Consider the following 26,073-nt stretch of genomic DNA (forward strand, 5'->3'; position numbering starts at 1 on the left):
AGAGCCAGTATTGATTTACTTAACATAACTCAAAACACAAAATACAAAACTCAGAAGTCAACACCTTAGCAAACTAGAAAAACAGACCTCAACTGCTATAGTATGTTGAAATACTTACAAAGTGGCATTGTTAGGTCCTTTCATAGTGAATATCCTTTCAATAGCGTGAGCGGCATATGTATGAACAACAATGTTTTCTGCTTGTAAGTGGTTAATTAACAGTGGGAGGGACACCAAAAGTTGTTCCTTGGGAAGCTGTTAAATTAACATGTTACTTTTACAGTAGCAATACTCTAATAGACACTGAATATTAGCCAAAAATATCAGAACATTTAATTTAAACTTAAGTTATATATCCCTATTTACAAATTAAACTTGTCACTCAACATAAAATTGTGGCATAATGCATTGTTACAAGCACATTTATGGAATTAATATTTGCTAAAGTTAAGAGGAACCAAAAAAACTTAATTACATATAGAATTGTAAAACTTGCCTGGCTCCGAAAAATCATAACATATTTTATGGCATCTGCTTTCAGAACAGGGAATTCATTCACTATAAAGGAAAAAATAAAGCACTCAAGTCAGATACAATTTCACTGATGTTATGCCAAAGCAAGATTATAAATCTATATGCCAAAAATACAAAATTTACTATCTATCCATAATACACAATACATGCATGCTGGAATACATACTCACAAATAGTATCAGAACTATTGGAGCAGATAATGCATACATTCAACAAGCTGCATTAAAATTGGTCATTTTCGCACAATAACTAAATGAGCAGACCCCAGCATGTGGTTAGGCATAGCTCAAATACCATCTACAAATTTGCTGACGATACAACCATTGTTGGTAGAATCTCAGGTGGTGACGGGAGGGTGTACAGGAGTGAGATATGCCAACTACTAGAGTGGTGCCACAGCAACAACCTGGCACTCGTCAGTAAGGCGAAAGAGCTGATTGTGGACTTCAAGAAGGGTAAGACGAAGGAACACATACCAATCCTCATAGAGGGATCAGAAGTGGAGAAAGTGAGCAGTTTCAAGTTCCTGGGTGTCAAGATCTCCGAGAATCTAATCTGGTCCCAACATATCCATGTAGTTATAAAGAAGGCAAGACAGTGGCTATACTTTATTAGGAGTTTGAAGAGATTTGGCATGTCAACAAATACACTCAAAAACTTACCGTGGAGAGCATTCTGACAGGCTGCATCACTGTCTGGTATGGAGAGGCTACTGCACAGGACCGAAAGAAGCTGCAGAAGGCTGTAAATCTAGTCAGCTCCATCTTGGGTACTAGCCAACAAAGTACTCAGGACACCTTTAGTTAGCGGTGTCTCAGAAAGGCAGTGTCCATTATTAAGGACCTCCAGCACCCAGGGCATGCCCTTTTCCCACCCACTCTTACCATCAGGAAGGAGGTACAGAAGCCTGAAGGCACACACTCAGCGATTCAGGAACAGCTTCTTCTCCTCTGCCATTCGATTCCTAAATGGACATTGAACCCTTGGACACTACCTCACTTTTTAAAATATACAGTATTTCTGTTTTTTGCACTTTTTAAAAATCTATTCAATATATGTACACCAATTTATTTACTTGTTTATTTATTGTTATTTTTATTTTATTTTATTTATTTTTTTCTCCCTGCTAGATTATGTATTGCATTGGACTGCTGCTGCTAAGTTAACAGATTTCACAACACATGCCAGTGATAATAAACCTGATTCTGATTGATCTCTCTACATATCAAACTATATATGACATACAGTTTACAAAACTGCTATTTTTAACATACTTACATTACTGATGGAGCATTTCAACTTACCATTCGGTGACTTCAAATCAGACAGTATGTGATTAACAAAGAAATCGGTTAGATTTACAAGCTCATTTGCTTGAGTTATTCCATGCTGAAAATAATGGGGAGGGCGAGAAAAATACCAGTTAATATTCAAAGCAAGACAAGAAAATACAAATGCTCCACATAGTCAAAGACAGTACCTTTTGAGTTTGAGCTTTGGAGGCAAGTGACGTCACAAGATAAATCGCAGCATCTTTGTGCTTCCAATTAATAGAAGGATTTTTGGCATATTGTTGCAACATAGAATTGACATAGCCAGAGAATATTGCTGTTACAGGCCCTTCAAAGTACTTGCAAAGACCACGCACCAAATCACAAGCTGCTCTTCGTCTGGTATCAATGTCTGCAAAAATCGTAAATTAATAAACTTAGTTTTTTTTGTGAGGTATCAAGTGAAAACAGGAACTTAATATAAAATTACAAATTTTCACAATGATAAATGCAATTATGCTAAAATGGTATTGATTCTTATCCAATAACCTATTTCAATTTTAGATTCAACTCAGTGGCACTTAAAATTGACAATTTAAACATTACTTCCCACACTCAATCCTATCTCCACTTTCCTTCAGTGACCATGAATTCTGTTCAAAGAACCTGGAAGCTCAACTTCCTTAGAGATATCTGAAATGGATTAAATCTGAAATCTCAGGGGTACCCTCTAGATATGTTGCTTAAATCTTATCAGTGCCTCTGTCATGTTAGTCTATTTTCAGTTTGGTGTTTCTGGACCCCAATAAACTAACTCCACAAACACGAGGAAATCTGCAGATGCTTGAATTTCAAGCAACACACATAAAAGTTGCTGGTGAACTCAGCAGGCCAGGCAGCATCTATAGGAAGAGGTACAGTCGACGTTTTGGGCCGAGACCCTTCGTCAGGACTAACTGAAAGAGCTAGTAAGAGATTTGAAAGTGGGAGGGGGAGGGGGAGATCCAAACTGATAGGAGAAGACAGGAGGGGGAGGGATGGAGCCAAGAGCTGGACAGGTGATTGGCAAAAGGGATATGAGAGGATCATGGGACAGGAGGTCCAGGGAGAAAGAAAAGGGGGAGGGGGGAAAAAAACCCAGAGGATGGGCAAGGGGTACACTGACAGAGACAGAGGGAGAAAAAGGAGAGAGAGAGAAAGAATGTGTGTATATAAATAAATAACAGATGGGGTAGGAGGGGGAGATGGGGCATTAGTGGAAGTTTGAGAAGTCAATGTTCATGCCATCAGGTTGGCAGCAACCCAGACGGAATATAAGGTGTTGTTCCTCCAACGTGAGCGTGGCTTCATCTTTACAGTAGAGGAGGCCGTGGATAGACATATCAGAATGGGAATGGGACATGGAATTAAAATGTGTGGCCACTGGGAGATCCTGCTTTCTCTGGCGGACAGAGCGTAGGTGTTCAGTGAAACAATCTCCCAGTCTGCATCAGGTCTCGCCAATATACAGAAGGCCGCATCGGGAGCACTGGACGCAGTATATCACCCCAGCGGACTCACAAGTGAAATGTCACCTCACCTGGAAGGACTGTCTGGGGCCCTGAATGGTGGTGAGGGAGGAAGTGTAAGGGCATGTGTAGCACTTGTTCCGCTTACAAGGATAAGTGCCAGGAGGGAGATCGGTGGGGAGTGATGGGGGGGGGGGGAACGAATGAACAAGGGGGTCACGTATGGAGCGACCCTGTGGAAAGTGGGGGGGGGGGGAGGGAAAGGTGTGCTTAGTGGTGGGATCCCACTGGAGGTGGCAGAAGTTATGGAGAATTATATGTTGGACCCGGAGGCTGGTGGGGTGGTAGGTGAGGACAAGGGGAACCCTATTCCTAGTGGGGTGGCAGGAGGATGGAGTGAGAGCAGATGTGTGTGAAATGGGGGAGACGCGTTTGAGAGCATAGTTGATGGTGGAGGAAGGGAAGCTCCTTTCTTTAAAAAAGGACATCTCCATCCTGCAATGAAAAGCCTCATCCTGAGAGCACATGCGGCGGAGACGGAGGAATTGTGAGAAGGGGATGGCATTTTTGCAAGAGACAGGGTGAGAGGAGGAATAAGACAAAGAAGCAGAAGTCGGCCATTCGGCCCATCAAGTCTGCTCAGCCATTTTATCATGAGCTGATACATTCTCCCATTTAGTCCCACTCCCCCGCCTTCTCACCATAACCTTTGATGCCCTGGCTACTCGGATACCTATCAATCTCTGCCTTAAATACACCCAACGACTTGGCCTCCATTACCGCCCATGGCAACAAATTCCATAGATTCACCACCCTCTGGCTAAAAAAATTTATTTGCATCTCTATTCTGAATGGGTGCCCTTCAATCCTTAAGTCATGCCCTCTCGTACTAGACTCCCCCAAGATGGGAAACAACTTTGCCACATCCACCCTGACCATGCCTTTCAACATTCGAAATGTTTCTGTGAGGTCTCCCCTCATTCTTCTAAACTCCAAAGAATACAGTCCAAGAGCGGACAAACGTTCCTCATATGTTAACCCTCTCATTCCCGGAATCATTCTAGTGAATCTTCTCTGTACCCTCTCCAATGTCAACACATCCTTTCTTAAATAAGGAGACCAAAACTGCCCACAGTACTCCAAGTGAGGTCTCACCAGCACCTTATAGAGCCTCAACATCACATCTCTACTCCTATACTCTATTCCTCTGGAAATGAATGCCAACATTGCATTCGCCTTCTTCACCACCGACTGAACCTGGAGGTTAACCTTAAGGGTATCCTGTACGAGGACTCCCAAGTCCCGTTGCATCTCAGAACTTTGAATTCTCTCCCCATTTAAATAATAGTCTGCCCGTTTATTTCTTCTGCCAAAGTGCAGAACCATACACTTTCCAACATTGTATTTCATTTGCCACTTCTTTGCCCATTCTTCCAATCTATCCAAGTCTCTCTGCAGACTCTGTTTCCTCAGCACTACCGGCCCCTGCACCTATCTTCGTATCATCAGCAAACTTAGCCACAAAGCCATCTATTCCATAATCCAAATCTTTGATGTACAATGTAAAAAGAAGCGGTCCCAACACAGACCCCTGTGGAACACCACTGGTAACCGGCAGCCAACCAGAATAGGATCCCTTTATTCCCACTCACTATTTCCTACCAACCAGCCAATGCTCTATCTACATATGTAACTTTCCTGTAATTCTATGGGCTCTTACCTTGTTAAGTAGCCTCATGTGTGGCACATTGTCAAAGGCCTTCGGAAAATCCAAATATACAACATCCACTGCATCTCCCTTGTCTAGTCTACTTGCAATTTCCTCAAAAAAATTGTAATAGGTTTGTCAGGCAGGATTTTCCTTTAAGGAATCCATGCTGAGTTCTGCCGATCTTGTCATATCCCTCTAGGTACTCTGTAATCTCATCCTTGACAAATCAACTCCAACAACTTCCCAACCACAGATGTCACGCTAACAGGTCTATAATTTCCTTTTTGCTTCCTTGCCCCCTTCTTAATAGTCTGAATAGTCCAGATAGCCGTGAGAGTCCGTAGGCTTATAGTAGACATCAGTAGATAAGCTGTCTCCAGAGATAGAGACAGAAAGATCTAGAAAGGGGAGGGAGGTGTCAAAAATGGAGCAGGTAAACTTGAGGGCAGTGGAAGTTGAAGGCAAAGTTAATGAAGTCAACAAGCTCAGCATGTGTGCAGGAAGCAGGAAGCTCAGCATGTGTGCAGAATGCAGTCGTCGATGTAGCGAAGGAAAAGTGGGGGACAGATATCAGAATAGGTTTGGAACATAGATTGTTCCACAAAGCCAACAAAAAGGCAGGCATTGCTGGGACCCATACGGGTGCCCATGGCTACACCTTTTAGTTTGGAGGAAGTGGAAGGAGCCAACTTCCATTAGCTACCACAACTAGCTCCATTGTGTTATGGCCAACTTTAACCTTTATGCTATTTTATCCATCTTCCCCCAATGCTAGCAAATCTTCTACTGGAAGTTGAGCAGGTGGAGGAACTCAGCAGGCCAAGCAATATGTGTGTGGGAAGGGAAGAACTATTGAACTCTATTGATAATTCTTAACACAAATGTCTCTAGATTGCAGCATCTTAATTCTCAATGCTGATGTCACAAAATATAAATCCACTAACCCCACTTTGGAATTCTTGTTTAACTTTGCACTTCCACCTAGTCTGCTCTCAAGTAACTACTAGGTTACATATCTGGGATACACTGAACATCACATATTGGTGCTATAATCTGGAGCGTAAAAAACAAATCACTGGAGCAACTCAACATCTATGGAACAAAGACTGTCAACATTTCAGGTTGATACCAGCATCAGGACTGAGTACGGAGGGGAGAGAGCCAGTATAGAGGTGAGAATGGGATGAGATGGCGGGGGAGGGGGGGTAGAAGAGACTGGCGGGTGGAAGTCGGCAAGGAGGGAGATGACAAGCAGAAGGAGCCACGTGGGGTAGGTATGGAACTTGGAGACAGCTGCTGGCGGACAAGGAGAGACAAAAAAAAAAGTGGGGGGGGGGAGATGGAGGAAAGTTGGGATAGATAAAGAAAATGTGGACAGAGAGGGTACAGATGCTGAAATCTAATAAGGACAAATGGAACCAGTTAATGGAAGGAAGGATGATTGACACTGTTCTCCTTCATTCTGAAGGCAGCAAAATCTCAAAGACAAATAAATGAAAAAGAGGGGGGAAAAAATCACTTTCAACACACTACTCAAATACCATCCCCAGTCGACCAATATATCATCACACAACACGACAAATCTAAACAGGATTATAACCTCTTGCAATGAATTGAGTTTTTAAAAAATGCATCACATCTCTTAACTGTGAAGGCACCTGACAGAATGGAATCACAGAATGAAACAGTGTAGCAGGGTCAAAGAACCAAAGTATTTTCATCAGCATCTAAATGGAAGAAGCCATTATATACCAGAGTTCTTAACAACTGGGAGAAGCCAACCGGAAAGCACAGAAACATATTCCTTTGTTCAGCAGGAAAAAAGTTATCTTGAATCCCACTGAACCAATTACAAGTGTCCTCTGCTTTCTGAATGTTCTCTTTACGACATTTCGCTTTTACGAAAGACCTACATTAGTACCTGTTTTCATTAGCCGAAAGAGGATTTTCGCTTTTACGAAAAAAGACACTCGCTTTAAACTTGTTTACCCCGAGAAAGACAACCATGAAGCCTTGCGCAGGCAAGTGTGTGCACATGCGTGACGTGCGTGTACATGCAAATGCGTGACGTGCACGTGTGTACATGCCGATTTTTTTTCGACAAATCGATTTTGGCTCAAACTTCCCGATTCTGTTAAGTGAAACTACACTGTACATACATTATTTCTACTTTATATAGGCTGTGTATTTATCATATCATTCCTCCTTTTACTATATGTTAGTGTTACTTCAGGTTTTATGTGCTATTTGGTATGATTTCATAGGTTCGTTTTTGGGTCTGGGAACACTCAAAAAATTTTCCCATATAAATTAACGGTAATTGCTTCTTCACTTTACGCTATTTCAGCTTACGAGTGGTTTCACAGGAACACTCTACCTTCGGAGCGGGGAAACCTATATTGGAAACATTCAAGAATGCTCCAGAAGTATATTTTAACTCAAGCAATTTTTCTAACAAAGTTGGTCCAAAAAAAGTTCAGAGCAGAACAGAATTCTAGGCAATTTCATTAAAATAACCGAAGCTTTCAATGTGATCAGAGAGTATGATAGCAACTAAACTTGACTGCCCAAGATTTATACAGATGTTGCAATGGTGATCTGCAATTGTATCAGTGGGTAAAGATACTCCCATGATAAATCTTGATGTGCATTACGGCTGCATACTTGCTAGTGTTGACCAACCTCTTGCCTTCTTAGATATATCACAAAAAATTGGTTCAAAGGATAATGCTTCCATTCTTGATTCAATTTGAAACATTAAAACCTGAGACCAAAACTTAGAAAAAATTGGCACCTGATGGTTGGCAAACTTTCTGGAGCATCAAAGCTCTATCGACCTGCCATAAATATCAATATCATCAATATGGTCATGCACCAATCCGCACCTCACTCTCTCCCATTTCAGCCAATTTCTACCATTGCACATTTGAAAAACGTGAGCAACAGAGATTTAAATTTGTTCGGAACATTATCTCCAACAACTTCCCCCAAACAAGAAATGTGCATCAAGAATCAATAAACCAGCTGTCTTTGACTCCAAAAGATTCATCCATCAACACAAAATCATTCTTGTATTCAAATTGAAGATTATATTGCAGTGATGCTATTAATAATCCATTACAATTTAGGAATGTGAACTCTCTACTGAAAACATGTTAAACATTGAGCAGTCTCATATGAATTCCCTCTGTTGAATAACAGCAAAGAATAGCCAAAATTAGCAATATGTGGATCTGAGGTAGGACAGAATAAGGGATATCTATATAAATGCTCAAAGACAATCTCAAAACCAACTTCCAGAGGGCTGCACCAATCCCTAGGATGTAACTGTACACTGCATGATTCATGAGCAGTTCTCAAGAACAGAATGCAACACTTCCTGCAAAATCATCTTTCAGGGTGTAGATGAACAATGTTAACACGGTTATTAAGTTTTTTGCACATCAGAATTCATATAGCTAGCCACCTATGACAATGGGGAGAGCAAAGGACAACTAATAACAACTCAAGAGGGCATTTTTGGCTACTACATCTTATTATAATATTCCTATACTCACTTAGGAGGATAAGAGTCTTTCATGCTTACATCTCCCTTTTGTTTCTCTCCTCTCAGTTACATGGTCCTCCTTCCTTTTCCCAAATACCCTGCATTCGATTACTCAATCTTCTGATGTCATCCCAACCTCAATTCAAAGGGCTGCTGCTGATAAACTTGTTCAAATGCCTCCAGCAAATAATAATTTATGCATCATGTGAATTGCAGGAAACAGTTTAGTAATTGGATGGTGGTCTGTTGTCTGCAAGCACCTATACAAGTGTAAAATTAGTATTTTATTATAATTGAGCCCAACCAATGTACTGACTTTTTAAGGAGTAGAAAGTTAATCAATTATCACAGGCTATTTGGTCGAAACACTCAGTACTTTGATGCTCACCCTGTTCAGTGAAAAACATAAGATGTTATAGGGGAAAGAAATAATGATTAGATTATGAGGACACTCAGTCCTCGTTTATTGTCATTTAGAAATGCATGCATTAAAAAATGATACAATGTTCCTCCAGAAAGATTTATCACAGAAACACAGGACAAATCAAGACTAAAACTGACAAAAACACATAATTATAACATATAGTTACAACAGTGCAAAGCAATACCGTAATTTGATAAAGAGCAGACCTTGGGCATGGTAAAAAAAAGTCTCAAGTCCCGATAGCCCCATCATCTCACGCAGATAATGTACCATGTATATTTGTATAATATACCATGTATAATTGAAAGCATTGCATTAACACGGGTCTTAGCACTAGGTAACTTCAAAACTGAAGGGCACAGTACTGAAATCATATGTAAATATATACAATCTTAATCTTTTTACTGTTAGTCATTAAGGAAGCACCTAAAATGACTAGGACAATGAAAATACCTTAGAACTCTTCTGTAGCAATGACCATGAATACAATGACTTATACCCAACTCCTACATACAAAGTAAGATTAGAATCAGTGGAGACCACTCAAGATCAAGTTTAATTGTCATTCATCCATATACACGAATAAAGCCAAACAAAACACTGTTCCTCCGGGGCGAAGGTGCAAGTCACGGTACCAACAGTCACACAGCCCAGAGCACATATCATTACCATAAAAAAAAACCATACAATCACAAAAAGAAAACATAGTCCAAGTCCCTGAGTGTCATGGCCTGTAGATTGATGGTGCATAGAATGTTGTCCTGGAATCACACTTCTGCAAAGACATGCACACAATGTTCCTCATCTGCAACATTCTGGTGCAACTGCAGATGAACGCAATCCAGCTTATTCATTTTTCCCCCTCCTCAGCCCCATTCCCTAGCCTTCTCCCCTTAATCTTTGATGGCATGGCCAAACAATAACCTATCAATCTCCTCCTTAAATATGTCCCACCAAGCAAACACCGGAGGGCAGCACCAATGGAAAGAGCCAGCCCCCAAACCAGCATGGACTCCAACTCTCTTCTACATCACCTCTGGCATCTCCTCTCTTTAGTGGCTGCAACATTCAACCCCATAGCATGAAGGCCTGATTCACACAACAGCCGAGGCCATGTAGCTTTCCTGCCACCGGTCTCATCAATGAACCAATGAAACACACTTGTAATATTCGACATTACCAATGTCCAACAGGGTCTTGCAATCAAAAGAAAAATGTACAAGACAATCATTTGCACTGTTTGTTGCACCCTCGCACTGCCTCAGACACCTCTTCCTTGGGTGGCTGTAGCAGGCAGCAAATCATGCTCCACAGCCATTGAGCAACTCGCCAGTGGGATAGACTAGCAGCACTTAATGTTCTTGATAGCCAGCAACGGCAAAAAAAGATGCAAAGAATGAACAATCATCGCATTTGTTCGGACCTGAAGAGGCCACTGTGACCAAGCCTGCCACCATCTTTCCAGGGGTTTCCCTGAAGTCCAAGGTTTCATTCTCTTTAATAGTTTCCTTGACGCCCCAATTTTTTTTTCTTTGGCATTTAATTTTAGTTCATGCCTGGGTGAAAGTTACAAGACCTGATGCAGAAAGCTACGACGTAAACACTGACAGTAACTATTTCTTGACATCTCTGCCAATCAGTCATTCAATTTACAGATGATAACTAGGGGATTGAGAGTGCCAATGAAATTAATCTAGTTCTTTATTTTGTGACTGGAATTGATAAAGAATGAAAGTGCATAAAAATGTTAAAAATCAACATCAAGTTTCTGGGAAGAAAGTTGTTGCTCGAGTACAGCAATCTTCAACCCAAAGTACTTCTAACTGCTCTTCAGCAACTGATTAATACTTATGACATTGACATATCAAATGTATGTTCATTATTGCCAAGGACAACAAAAAGATTACCTGATCCCTCCAAATCCCTTCTTATGTACTCTTCAGAATTATCCTCAAAAGTTTCTTCATCAGCAGCTACAAAAAAAATTACTGCAGTTAAGTTTGGAAAGTACATTTTAGCCACTCCAATTGATTTTGGTAAACTGCTCCCTCAAACTTTAGTCATACAAATCTACAAAGACTTGTTTTAAATTATTAGCTCATATACAAGATCTTAAATTGTGCTACATATATTGTCAGTTGCCAAATTCATGTACAATATTGTCACACAGCTTCTCAGTCAGATCTACCCATCAACCTACCACATCAGTCCTTTGGCATTTTCATTCAAGTTTCATACAAATCTGGATGGCATGTTTTTTCTACCCACCCCAACCCTTCCACAGAATTTAATCTTACCCTAATTGGCACTTTCTGCCATGCAATATCATAGATATTTAACATTCTATATTCAACAATACAATTTTTTGAGTCATTTACCTCGGAATTCCATGTTAGGAACAATTACTTTTTCACAGATACTGGTTAACGTATTCTGATCCTCGAAAAGATGTTTGTAGTGAGGTCTTTCACAAACCGATGCCAGGAACTGAATAGCGTTACTTACCAACTAAAAAAAAGATAAATAATGATTAGCCTTATACTTGGTAACCCATGCAGAGCATGGGTTAAATCTGGAAATACTCTATGGCAAGTCCTAGCTGGGAAAGGAAAAGTTGAATGCATTCAATTCATGCAGATGTTACGGATTTGCACTTAAAGCCTGTGCTATTGCAGCAAGGTTTATCAGGCCAGTTTTAATGCATCCTGAAGCACTCCTGTACTGTAGATTAGTGGACAGAATGACAAACTGGCATTATTAAAAAGCTTCATAAAATAAAATTATACAAAGAGAATTTAGTGCTCCATTTTATATCTTACAATTTTAAAGATATTATTTGGACAGAACTGATTTACATTTGGAGCTGCTGACACCGTCAAGGCTCAAGATTAGGTAAGCCCAAGAGATGCTGCAGATGCTAGAAATCTCAAGCAACACAGACGAAATGTGCGAGGAACTGAGCAAGACAGGCAGCATCTATGGAAGGGAATACTGTGATTTTTGTTTGTTACTACTAAACTTTTAGATGTATTGATCTTGACCAAGTTACAAACCCAAATGCAACACGGAGGATGAAATGTAGGTGAAAGAAAAAATCTACAAATGGTATCTAAAACACGTAATTACAATCCAGCACTGTTTATATTCACCAATCAGCTTGGTTTTAACAACAGACTCCATGTTAGTGTACCTAATTATATATGTTATAGTAGTTAATACTGATAGGAGCTGTTTAACTAAGTTTCAAAATACTGGAAGATAACCGTTATCTACCACGTGATCTTCATTCAAATCTGGTAAGGCTTTTACCTACAAGGATCCTGATTCTGAGACACAACCTGCATTGAATCAGAACGTTACTTTCCTGCTACAAGTCAACACATTTCAAGTATCAACTGAAGATGTTCAGGGAACCTTCTCCGAAACCCGAATCAGAATTGCTTTACATAAAGCCACAGCTGACAGAACAGTCCAAGTTCATTGATAATCCTTTCAGCCCCCTAATTCCCATTGCTATCAATTCACAAAGTGGACCCAAGACAAAAAATAAGCACATCTTTAGCTGATAACCAAATATTAATTAAGGAGAATGGCACAAGCAAAATGAGTAAGCAGAAAGAATGCAAAGTATTCACCCTCTCAAAAGCAATAAAAATATCTAAAATTACCGATGTTCTCTTTTTTAATGTATTGCACCTATTTTTAAAAAAAACTTACCAAGTCATATTTAACCTCCTGCTTGGTTGTAACCAGTAAATTCCAAATAGCAGTGACAAACTGTGGTAGGTAGGGCTGGAATTCCTCATCATACTTCTGAGCGTAGAGAGCAGCATTGTCACAGATTTGAGACTTAAGCAACTCCAGTAAACCAGCTTCCTCTTCATCCTGCAAAAACAAAGGGCCATTAAATGTATAAGATAAATCCAATGGAAAGTCAACATTCCTGTCTTTGCTTAAACCACTCACACAGTGGTCTACAAATAGATCATCAGTAACTTAAAAAAATCAATTCTGTTCTAGACCACAAAAAAAACTACTGTTATTAGCGGAATGAAACTAATTAACACTTCAAAGCTAGTTTTAAACATTATTGATCCATATTATCAATTACTGATGTATAAATAAGATATTTACCTGACATTATCAGGTCTTGCTCAGTAATATGAGGCAAAAGGAGAACAGACACATCATGTAGTGATCATAAACAACAGAAAATCTGCAGAGGCTGGAAATCCAAGAAGCACACACAAAATGCTGGAGGAACTCAGTAGGCCAGGCAGCATCTATGGAAAAGAGTACAGTCGACGTTTCCATAAGATCATAAGACATAAGAGCAGAATTAGGCCGTTTGGCCCATCGAGTCTGCTCCGCAATTCAACGATGGCTGATCCTTTTCCTCCTTCTCAGCCCCACTACCCGGCCTTCTCCCCGTAACCTTTGATGCCGTATTCAATGAAAAACCTATCAAGCTCTGCCTTAAATACATCCAACAAGCTGGCCTCCACAGCTGCCTGTGGTTAACAAATTCACCACCCTCTGATGAAAGAAATTTCTCTGCATCTCTGTTTTAAATGGATGCCCGTCAATCATCAGTCTGTGCCCTTTTGTCCTAGACTCCCCACCATGGGAAATATCCTTTCCACATCTACTCTGTCTAGGCCTTTCAACATTTGAAAGGTTTCGATGAGATGTCGCCTCATCCTTCTAAATTCCGGTGAGAACAGACCTAAAGCTATCAAATGTTGCTCGCACGATAACACTTTCATTCCCGGAATCAACCCTGTGAACCTCCTCTGAACCCTCTCCAATGCCAGCATATCTTTTCTTAGATAAGGAGCACAAAACTGTTCACAATACTCAAGGTGAGGCCTCAGCAGTACCTTATAAAGCCACAGCATCACATCCCTGCTCTTGTATTCTAGACCTCTTGAAATGAATGCTAACATTGCATTTGCCTTCCTCACCACTGACTCACCTGCAAGTTAACCTTTAGTGTGTTCTGTACAAGGACTCCCAAGTACCTTTGCATCTCAGATTTTTGGATTTTCTCCCCGTTTAAAAACAGTCTGCACATTTATTTCTTCTACCAAAGTGCATGACCATGCATTTTCTAACACTATTTCATTTGCCACTTTCTTGCCCATTCTCCTAATCTGTCTAAGTCCTTCTGCACGCTACCTGTTTCCTCAACACTACCTACCCCTCCAATCTTCATATCACCTGCAAACTTGGCAACAAAACCATCTATTCCATCATCTAAATCATTGATATACAGCATAAAAGCAGCAGTCCCAACACCAACCCAACCTGCGGAACACTGGCAACCAAGCAGAAAAGGATGCTTTTAATCCCACTCGCTGCCTCCTACCAAGCAGCCAATGCTCTAACCATGCCAGTAACTTTCCTGTTATACCATGGACTCTTAACTGGGTAAGCGGCCTTGTGTGGCACCTTGTCAAAGGCCTTCTGAAAGTCCAAATATACAACATCCACTACACCTCCTTTACCCATCCTACTTATAATCTCTTCAAAGAATTCCAACAGGATCGTCAGGTAAGATTTTCCATTAAGGAAACCACACTGACCATGTTCTATCTTGTTCTGTGTCACCACATACCCCATAACATCATCCTTAACAATTGGCTCCAACATCTTTCCAACCACTGTGGTCAGGCTAACTGGTCTATAATTTCCTTTCTGCCACCTTCCTCCTTTCGTAAACAATGGAGTACCATTTGCAATTTTCCAGTCCTCTGGCACCACGCCAGTGCCCAATGACTTTTTTGAAAGATCGTTACTAATGCCTCCACAATCTTTACTGCGACCCCTTTCAGAACCCTAGGGTACAGTTCATCTGGTCCGTATGACTTATGTACCCTTAGGTCTTTCAGCTTTTTGAGCACCTTCTCCCTTGCAATAGTAACTGCACTCACTTCTCTTCCCTCACACCCTTCAACATGTGAGACACTGCTAATGTCTCCCACAGTGAAGACCGATGCAAAATACTCATTTAGTTCATCTGCCATCTCCTTGTCCCCCCCTTATTATTTTACAGCCTCATTTTCTAGCAGTCCTATATCCACTCTCGTCTCTTATTTATATATATTTTTTTAAATACTTGAAAAAGCTTTTACTATCCACTTTGATATTGTTTGCTAGCTTGCTTTCATATTTCCTCCCCTGATAATTCTTTTAGTTGCCCTCAACATGTGAAGAGTCTCGGCCCAAAAAGTCGACTGTACTCTTTTCCATAGATGCTGCCTGACCTGCTGAGTTCCTCCAACATTTTGTGTGCTTTGCATGTAGTGATCTCTTCAGGCAAATGCTGTTACTATGGAAAAATAGCGGCAAACACCACATGGCTAAGTTTTTCAATATCCAAAACCCTATTACACCCAGAAAAGAAAATTGAATCAAGGACTAATTTATTTGAAATAGAAATCAATTTAAAAGAATATTTATGTTGTTAATGAAACCTACCAAAGGTTTAAGCAGACACAGTACTACAGTATTCATTCTTTTGAAAAGCACAACAAAATTGTGAAGGTCCTTTGCTGCAATGTAATTTTATTTTCACTGAAGACCAATTCTGAAGACTCATAAGCAAAGCTATGGTGGACTTGAGGATCTTTTAACTGACTTTAGAAAACACACTAGGACAGTGACTATGCCAGTGTAACCATAAAGTGGGAGCAAATGGGGTGGTGATAAGTGCTGAGGGGTTGTGGAGAGGAGTGACCGATGTGGATGTAGTGGGGATGTGGGTTAATAGGTAGAGATGTTGATCAGGCTTGGGGAATGTAACTGCTTTTGATTCTAGTGGTCCTGACATGGATGCTGTGTAGTCTCTTCGCTGATAGCAGTGGGACAAACAGTACATAAACAGGGTGGGTGGGATCCTTCACGATACTGCTTCCGTAAATATGTCCTTGATGGCGGGTAGGCTGGAGCTGGTGGATGCAATGGGCAGTTTTAACTACCCATTATAGAGCCTTCCTGTCCACTGTAGTGCAGTTTCTGTACCACACAATGATGCAGCGTGCTGGGATATTCTCAAATGTGCATGTGGTACATAGCAAAGGCAACAGAAAAATCACTTCTGGGACATTAAAAAAAAATTATCTCAGTGCCCTATTAACCTGGGAATAAAGTGGTGAGGAGTGCATGCTATCAGTTTTAAAACTCTTTCACAAAGAACTTTTTAAAAACACCAGTATAACTTCTGCTTAAACATTTGTAGCAGTATGAAAGCGTTTTACCGACTGCACTTACATTAGTCTGTAATAACTTATTATCCAAAGTGAGCAAACTATGGAAGTTTGTCATCCATGTTTCCATGTTATCTTCAAAGAATTCTGGCAAATCCTGAAGAAAATCAAAATATTAATCGTATATCAACTTAAAGGCAAATTGGAAGTGGCAACTCAAAGCTTTAGAGACTTACTTGAAAATTTAAACTGTAGAATAACTTGGCAATCAAAACAAGTGATGAGAAGAGGACCTTCAACACATTTACATCATTGGCATGTGTATGGCACAGCTCAATAGTGGTCTGCAAAAATTGTTATAGTTAAGTCATTATATTTGACACTAAGTATGACAGCACAGTGATCAATCCTTAATTCAAAGACTCAACTTTGAAATCAAAAGCAGACATTAATACATTTCAGAAAATTAAAATCTTATCCATTATTATGCTACTAAAAGTGGAAAGAGTCACCTTAAAGAGTGACGTCAAGGGCTCTGCAAAAATGTCCAATACCAGTTTAATCTCAGTCCACAGTTCATTTGATTTGAATTCATGTCGATACCTAATAGAATGATAAATCAAGAAATAAACTCATGCTTCCATAGAAAGGAAGAATAAATGACTAAATGACTAAATATACACGACATGCCTAAGGAATTGAGCAAGTCCAACAGCATCTATGGAGGGGAATAAACAGTTAACGTTTCAGGCTGAGACTCTTCATTGGGAAGAAAGGGGCAGATGCCAGAATAAGGAGTAGGGGAAAGGTAGGTAGGGGAGGGGAGCTGAAGTAAGAAGCTGGTAGGTGATAGATGGATGAAATCCTATAGGAGAGGACAGTGCACATTTTTAAAAAATGGAGGGGGTAGGGGAAACCAAAGAGAGGTGATGGGCATGTGAGAAAGAATAAGAGGATAACCAGAATAGAGAATGGAAAAGGGGCTGGGGGGAGAAAAGGGGGTGTAATACCAGAAGTTGGAAAAAATGTTTATGCCATCAGGCTGGAGGCATATTCCATCTTCTTACTTCATCCCCCCTCCCCCATCCAATTCCCCTCACCTGGTCTCCCTATCAACAGACAGTTTGTACTCCTATCCCCACCTTCTTATTCTGACTTCTGCCCCCTTACTTCCCAGTACTGAGGAAGGGTCTCAACCCGAAACATTGACAATTTTCCCTCTCCATGAATATTGTCTGATTTGCTAAGTTCCTCCAGCATTGTGTGTGCTGCTCAAGATTTCCAACATCTGCAGAATCTCGTGTTCATAAATGAACAAAATTTCATTCGCTCAGTATCTTTCCGGCTCAATCAACAACTTGAGTGTAGCTTCAGGAAACTGAGTGTGAAGATGGGCGACCAAGACATCAGTTCCAACATCAAGTTGCAATCATGCACCTTTTCTTTAATGCATTGCAGTTCAAAGACCAATGAATACTCCTGAATGAGCCACATAATTATATATGAATCATTCCAATATAGTTACAACATTAGCAGGCCAGAAATGTGGAAATTTATCCAGGCATATCCTCCCCCACCAAAAAAAAAGGCATTACAAATTGTAACCCAATCAGTTAAGTGATAGAAGGTGTCACTTAACACCATCCTGTTTCACTTACTAATAAACCTGATCACCAGCCTTATGTTAAGCTTCGTTTTCACCAAAATCAATTAGCTCCCAACATCACTGCAGTCTTAATCAAACATAGACAAAATACCTGAGTCCAAAAACAAACCAAGAGTGACTACCTTTGAAATCAAGGTTGAATGTTGTATTAAAGGACCTGGTAAAACACATCCACTAAAACACAACATTTCACAGGCTGCACTGAAGACATTGCTGGAAATCAATCACCTGGATATTGTTGCATAACTGCAGCTACAACAACTCAAGACAGACAAAGCAATCATTCAATTTCAAATTGCACTGGACTTGCACATCAAGATTACTCAAGTGTCAACCAAATCTCTTTATCAAGACAGGCAAAAATATCAAAAAATGCATCAGGATGTTAATGCTTGCAAGTTCTACTTCAAGTCATATAAAATTGCGACTTGGAAAATGTCACCGTTCCATCTATGAAATTCATTTGAATCCTTGAACCCTTTGCCCAACAGGACTGCTGTGGTTCAAGAAGCTAGCTCATCTCTACCTTCTCAAGACAATAGGGAGGGCAGAAAATGTTGGCCTGGTAAAAACAATCTTTTAAAAAATGACTGACTCAGAACTTTTGATATATTCTCATATGTAATCAAAAATAGGACACAATTTAACATAAGAAATTGCCATCACTTAATTCTACAGAGCCAAAAATATCACAACACACCCTCCCAAACCCAACTATATCACCCCTTTGAGCAAAGGTAAATACCTTTTAAATAGTGAGTGTGCTGTTCGAAGTACTCCATTAATCACATGAAAATCTCCACTTTGAAAGCGGTTAATCATTTCTGTTAGAAGATGTGGCCATTTTTGTGGAAAATCTTCACGTCCAATTATACTGATAGCGTCACTCAACTGAAGGAGAAAATGATGCCAACAAGAAACTAGAATAGTAAACAGTAATTTTTTTTTTGTACAAGTATAAGCTCACAGAGTACCTGTTTCTGAATCTGCTCAGGACTACTCAGCATCAAATTCACAATGTTGGCTTTGATCGCCACCCTATCTTGTTCACAGATTTTGTTTGGCTCATCTTCAACCTGAAAAATTTAAAAAAGACCAACACACTAAGAGAATTTGCAGTAAATCTGATTATTATTATTATTGCCTTGTTAAAGATAATATTTAAACAATGCTCAATTTAAATTCCTTTTCTATTTAGATTACTGATAAGACAAACACTACATTACTTCTGAACTTAGTTGTTCTGCCTAACTTACCAAATGATCAACGTCATTTTGCAGTCTAATACCAACCTGCTCATCAACATTGCATCAACTGCAAACATACTAACCATATTTCCTCTACATCTACATTTAATATATTAGTACACGTTTGTACATAACAAAAAGACATAATACCAGCATCAATCCTTATTAAACTTCTGGTTACAGGTTTCCATTCACAAAACCAACCCTATCTCCTATTATCAAGTTAGCACCCAATTTGCCAAGGTCCATGAGCTATAACCTTTTGAACCAGCCTTCTGGGTAGGAATTCAAAGGCCTCACTGAAGTCCATGTAAATCAAATCAGCCACACTGCCTTCTTCAGTCTACCTGTCTCTTCAATAAAGCCTCAATGCAATTAGACAGGATCTCCTAACAACAAATCTGCGCTGTCTAACCCTGATCAACCCCTGCCTTTTCAAGTGTAGATTAATCCTGTCCATCAGAAGTATTGTATTTTTTCCCCAGTAACTTCCCTACCATTGATATTAAATTAAATGGCCTATAAATTAACTGCCCTTCTTTTATAAAGGTGTTATATTTGCTGTCTTCCAATCATCTGACACCTCCCCAAAGATTTAAACATCTATCTGCGCCCCAGCTTCACATTGCACACTGGATTACATCTCATCAAGCATTGGGGCTTATCCATCTTTATTCCTGCTGAGGCATCGAATACTTCCCATTGAATCTTAAAATGATCTAGAATTTCACCGTCACAAAGGAAACGTCCAATCATTGTCTTTCTCTCCAGTGAATACATATGAGAAGCATTCATTCGAGACACTGCTCAAGTGTTCCAGCTTCATGTACTGATTGCCCCACGGTCTCAAACAGTCTCAATCTTTCCCTAGTTACCTTTGAAACTACTGTGTTGTACTCATTCAGTGTAACTTCACACACAACTTCCATTGCATTTAATCATCTTATACTAAAGCATATCCATTAATATTGGGGAAGATGATATTCTCTACTACAATAACCTTTACCTAAATATATCAGCTGAGGCATATCCAAGAAATTAATAGAACTAAGTTAGCAGTTTTCATCTTCTTATTACATTCATTTCCACTTTTTTTAAAAACAAGGTACAATGCAAAGTTTGAATTTCTGCACGTCATCCCTATGATTAAGGTATGGCAGAATCTCCATTGGCTTACTTACAATTCGCCAATTTCTTTTGATGTAATTCTTGAAAGTTACACTCGAACACACTTTCATGACATTATCTTGAGACTTTTCGACAAGAGTTAGCAGAAGCAATGGATAATTCTGGTTTCTTTCCACTGACTCAAGGAACTTTTCAGCTGAAAATCAAGAGCTATGGGTTAATCGTGTACATAGAGAGAACAAGTGCACTCATTCATTTGCTTAAAACAAAAACAAGTTGCTTTGATGAAACACACATCAAAGTTGCTGGCGAATGCAGCAGGCCAGGCAGCATCTGTAGGAAGAGGTACAGTCGACGTTTCAGGCCGAGACCCTTCGTCAGGACTAACTGAAGGAAGAGTGAGTAAGGGATTTGAAAGTTGGAGGGGGAGGGGGAGATCCAAAATGATAGGAGAAGACAGGAGGGGGAGGGATAGAGCCAAGAGCTGGACAGGTGATAGGCAAAAGGGATACGAGAGGATCATGGGACAGGAGGTCCGGGAAGAAAGACAAGGGGGGGGGGAACCCAGAGGATGGGCAAGGGGTATATTCAGAGGGACAGAGGGAGAAAAAGGAAAGTGAGAGAAAGAATGTGTGCATAAAATAAGTAACAGATGGGGTACAAGGGGGAGGTGGGGCCTTAGCGGAAGTTAGAGAAGTCGATGTTCATGCCATCAGGTTGGAGGCTACCCAGACGGAATACAAGATGTTGTTCCTCCAACCTGAGTCATCTTTACAGTCGAGGAGGCCATAGATGTCCGCCAGAGAAAGCAGGATCTCCCAGTGGCCACACATTTTAATTCCACATCCCATTCCCATTCTGACATGTCTATCCACGGCCTCCTCTACTGTAAAGATGAAGCCACACTCAGGTTGGAGGAACAACACCTTATATTCCGTCTGGGTAGTCTCCAACCTGATGGCATGAACATCGACTTCTCTAACTTCCGCTAATGCCCCACCTCCCCCTCGTACCCCATCTGTTACTTATTTTATGCACACATTCTTTCTCTCACTCTTTTTCTCCCTCTGTCCCTCTGAATGTACCTCTTGCCCATCCTCTGGGTCCCCCCCACCTTGTCATTCTTCCCGGACCTCCTGTCCCATGATCCTCTCGTATCCCCTATTGCCTATCACCTGTCCAGCTCTTGGCTCTATCCCTCCCCCTCCTGTCTTCTCCTATCATTTTGGATCTCCCCCTCCCCCTCCAACTTTCAAATCCCTTACTCACTCTTCCTTCAGTTAGTCCTGACGAAGGGTCTCGGCCTGAAACGTCGACTGCACCTCTTCCTACAGATGCTGCCTGGCCTGCTGCGTTCACCAGCAACTTTGATGTGTGTTGCTTGAATTTCCAGCATCTGCAGAATTCCTGTTGTTTGCTTTGATGAACATTTTAAAAATGGTCCTCTCCTCATGTGCTTTACAGAAAGATGCAGTTCTCAGATTTGTTCACATTTGTCCATTTATGACTCCATCTGGGTTTTGGACAGCTTAATTTCTTTTCATGTCCGGTCTCTCCTTATTCCTTTAGTCTTATTCTGTACTTGCCAATAACATTTTAATGATTTGTGTCCGAGGAGCTACAAGTGACTTTAAGATACCAATACTTTCAACCTTTCTTGATTTAGTAGTCTGTATCATTCTTGGGTATAAAGTGGATGATCTTGTTGATCCTGCAGTTAACTTCTGTGGCAAACTTTGCCCTATTTTCTTGCTCTTAAAGACAACATCATTGTGATATTATGCCATCTGCAAAACATGGAAGTATAGCTTTCTAATCCAACATATCAAGTTAATTATAAATCCAAGTGTTGAAATCCAAATATATAACCTTGCAGAAGACAAGTCACATTCTGCCAATTTCAGTGCCACATTGTAAACACGAAATGCAAAGCAAGAACAATTGAATCAATGCTTCACTTGAAGACATTGTGGATCTCCAGAAACACATCATCCTTTCACCTCGCAATTTTCCACTATCCAAAGACCAAGTAGTCTTTATTGGTGAAGCAGTAGTTTATTTGCACCTAATCACTTGCATTTAGTGGTCACAATGTGGGTTCCTCTACACGGAGGAACCAAATGCAGATCATGTGATTTCATTGTGGAGGACCTGCATTAGGTCAGTTGAAATAACCTTGAGCTCCCTACTATTTTAATTCTCCATGCCATTTCCCCCTTTGATTTACTTATGGCCTTCTGTGTTGTTTCAAAAAGGCCTAGTTGAGGAACAAGTTATCTTCTCTGGACACACTGCAGCCTTTGGGACCCAGTATCAAATTCGCTGAATTTAATTAACTCTTTCTTTCAACATCAGAACTGGCCATTTCTAATTTTGGTTCAGGTTTTCCCCATCTACTAACAAAGCCTGGTCTGCTGGGCATTTCCAGCAGATGCGGTATTTTCAACATAACACAGAGCTCAACCGGATTCTAAATGCCTAAGTACTACATAAATTGAACTGACTTCCGGGGTGCCTAGGTGCGACTTGAGTAGCAGCAGTACTCTCAATGGATACGATTAAATATTCCGGTTTTAGCCTGTTACAGCTAAAAAGCGCAACTGCTTCCAAGGTCAGTACAGTCAACAAAGATGCTTTAATGAGTTTAAACAAACTATCGCTTAAAACTGACGGAAAAAACACTGTTTGTGGTTGGAAGTGCCCACGAAGGACACTTTGGAGGAAGTGCGGCATAGATCAGGATTACAAGTACGTTTAAGGAAACGGGGTTTTAAACTCCCTATACCAACTATCTTGCTGGAGAACATTCAGTCTTTGGTGAATAAAATCGATGACCTCAGAGCCAGGATACTGAATTAGGACCGCGTGTCCTTTGTTTCACGGAATCCTGGTTAACTCCTTCTGTACCAGACGTAGTAATTCAGATCAACTGGTTTACTATACACCGTCAGGATAGATCTATAGAGTCTCACAAAAGCAGAGGTGAAGGAGTATGCCTCACAATCAACTCTTCTAGGTGCTGTCCCAATTCTGCTCACCAGACCTGGAATATCCAGCAGTAAAGTGTCGTCCTTTTTACCTACCATGGGAGTTCTCTAGGGTCATTCTGGTAGTAGTTCACATTCCACCTCAGGCCAATGTCAATCAGGCTTTAGGTGATCTGAGTAATGGGATCAACATGCACGAAACAGCGTTTTAGGAGATTTTAACAAGGCCACTCTGAAAAAAAAAATCACTAAGCAACTACTATCAACAGATCACTTGCAATACCAGAGAACAACACACTGGACCATTGCTATATGCTACACCACCATCAAGAATGCCAACCTTCCTATTCCACGCCTTCACTTCGGAGAGTCTTATCATCTAGCTGTACTCCTACTCCCCGAGTATAGGCAGAGACGGAAGACTGCAGCACCAGCAGTGAGGACCAGTAAGGTTCGGACGAGGGAAGCATAGGAGCGCCTACAGGACTGCTTTGAATCAGTGTACTGGACAGTATTCGGGATTCATCTTTGAATCTGGATGAGTATGCTGCAGTTGTTACTGACTTCATTAAAACCTGTGTGGATGAGTGTGTGCCTACAAAGACTTACTGTACATTCCCAAACCAAAAGCCATGGATGAACCAGGAGGTACATCGTCTGCTGAAGGCTAGATCTGTGGCATTCAAGTCTGGCAACCCAGGCCTGTACCAGAAAACCAGGTGTGATTTGCGGAGAGTTATTTCAAGGGTGACGAGGACACTTCGAATGAGGTTGGAGGCGATATCAGATGCACGGCAACTCTGGCAGGGTTCGCAAGACATTACTTCCTACAAAGCGAAACCCAATAGTATGAATAGTGCAATGCTTCACTACCAGATGAACTCAATGCCCTCTACGCACGCTTTGAAAGGGAGAACATAACCACAGCTGTGGATATCCCTGCTGCACCTGTTGACCCTGGGATCTCTGTCTCAGAGGCCGATGTTCAACTATCTTTAAAGACAGTTAACCCTCGCAAAGCAGAAGGTCCCGATGGAGTACCTGGTGAGGCTCTGAAAACCTGTGCCAGCCAGCTAGTGGGAGTATTCAAGGACATTTTCAGCCTCTCACTGCTGCGGGCAGAAGTTCCCACTTCCTTCAAAAAGGCAACAATTAAACCAGTGCCTAAGAATAATAATGTGGGCTGCCTTAATGACTTTAGCCTGGTAGCACTCACATCAACAGTGATGAAATGCTTTGAGAGGCTGGTTATGACTAGACTGAACTCCTGCCTCAGCAAGGACTTGGACCCATTGCAATTTGCCTCTCACCACAATAGGTCAATGATGGATGTAACTTCAATGGCTCTTCATACGGCTTTAGACCACCTAGACAACACAAATACCTAGGTCAGGATTCTGTTTATCAACTATAACTCAACATTTAATACCATAATTCCCACAATCCTGATTGACAAGTTGCAGACCCTGGGCCTCTGTACCTCGCTCTGCAAATGGATCCTCAACTTCCTTAGCAGAAGACCACAGTCTACGTGGATTGGTGATAACATATCCTTCTCGCTGACGATCAACACTGGCACACCTCAGGTTGTGCTTAGCCCACTGCTCTACTCTCTATATACACGACTGTGTGGCTAGGCATAGCTCAAATACCATCTATAAATTTGCTGATGATACAACCATTGTTGATAGAATCTCAGGTGGTGACAAGAAGGCGTATAGGAGTGAGATATGCCAACTAGTGGAATAGTACCGCAGCAACAACCTGCCACTCAACATCAGTAAGACAAAAGAGCTGATTGTGGACTTCAGGAAGGGCAAGACAAAGGAACACATACCAATCCTCATAGAGGGATCAGAAGTGGAGACAGTGAGCAGCTTCAAGTTCCTGGGAGTCAACATCTGAGGATCTAACCTGGTCCCAACATATTGATGTAGCCATAAAGAAGGCAAGACTGTGACTATACTTTATTAGGAGTTTGAAGAGATTTGGCATGTCAACAAATACACTCAAAAACTTGCCGTAGAGAGCATTCTGACAGGCTGCATCACTGTCTGGTATGGAGGGGCTACCGCACAGGACCGAAAGAAGCTGCAGAAGGTTGTAAATCTAGTTAGCTCCATCTTGGGCACTAGCATACAAAGTACTCAGGACACCTTTAGGGAGCGGTGTCTCAGAAAGGCAGTGTCCATTATTAAGGACATCCAGCACCCAGGGCATACCCTTTTCTCGCTGTTACCATCAGGCAGGAGGTACAGAAGCCTGAAGGCACACACTCAGTGATTCAGGAAGAGCTTCTTCCCCTCTGCCATCCGATTCCTTAATGGACATTGAAGTTTTGGACACTACCTCCCTTAAAAAAAACTATTTCAGTTTTTGCATGTATTTTTTAATCTATTCAATATACGTAATTGATTTACTTGTTTATTATTAAGTTTTATTTTGTCTATTTTTTCTCTGCTAGATTATATATTGCATTGAACTGCTGAAGCTAAGTTAATAAATTTCACGTCACATGCCAGTGATAATAAACGTGATTCTGACTTTTAGAAATAAAAATAAAGAGAATGAGAAGCAAGAATCTAAAAATCAGATCTGAAGAACAAAACTGCAGTAGTTATGAAATCTCAGTGTAAAGTTTGTGGTCAAATCTTTGGAGTGAACTTCAGAGCAAGGATATTAACACTGTACAAAGGTTAACATTTAAAATAGTTGTTTAGACTGTGTACAAATAAACTGAGTGACAGATTTGAACATAGCAATATACTAAACATTAATTAATATAAAGATAATATATTTCACACAGATGGTTTTGAAATAACTGTAGTCAAGCCTATCTGAA

The 26,073-nt window shown here is 40.7% G+C and overlaps 1 protein-coding gene across 1 annotated transcript in view; it reads right to left on the bottom strand.

The window, feature by feature from the left end:
• Positions 1–26,073, bottom strand: part of cse1l (CSE1 chromosome segregation 1-like (yeast)) — a 50,324-nt gene that overhangs the window by 15,836 nt on the left and 8,415 nt on the right. Inside the window, exons 3-15 of the mRNA XM_063041397.1 lie at positions 20,298–20,440; positions 18,844–18,945; positions 18,615–18,760; positions 16,716–16,806; positions 16,440–16,547; positions 16,268–16,360; positions 12,713–12,880; positions 11,374–11,503; positions 10,903–10,968; positions 2,015–2,217; positions 1,839–1,923; positions 497–558; positions 119–255 (exon numbers count right to left, since the gene is read on the bottom strand). Coding sequence (XP_062897467.1) covers positions 119–255; positions 497–558; positions 1,839–1,923; positions 2,015–2,217; positions 10,903–10,968; positions 11,374–11,503; positions 12,713–12,880; positions 16,268–16,360; positions 16,440–16,547; positions 16,716–16,806; positions 18,615–18,760; positions 18,844–18,945; positions 20,298–20,440 — 1,534 coding nt within the window. The remainder of the gene's footprint in view (positions 1–118; positions 256–496; positions 559–1,838; positions 1,924–2,014; positions 2,218–10,902; positions 10,969–11,373; positions 11,504–12,712; positions 12,881–16,267; positions 16,361–16,439; positions 16,548–16,715; positions 16,807–18,614; positions 18,761–18,843; positions 18,946–20,297; positions 20,441–26,073) is intronic.

The sequence above is a fragment of the Mobula hypostoma genome, chromosome 2, assembly GCF_963921235.1.
Source record: "Mobula hypostoma chromosome 2, sMobHyp1.1, whole genome shotgun sequence".
Lineage (NCBI taxonomy): Eukaryota > Metazoa > Chordata > Chondrichthyes > Myliobatiformes > Myliobatidae > Mobula > Mobula hypostoma.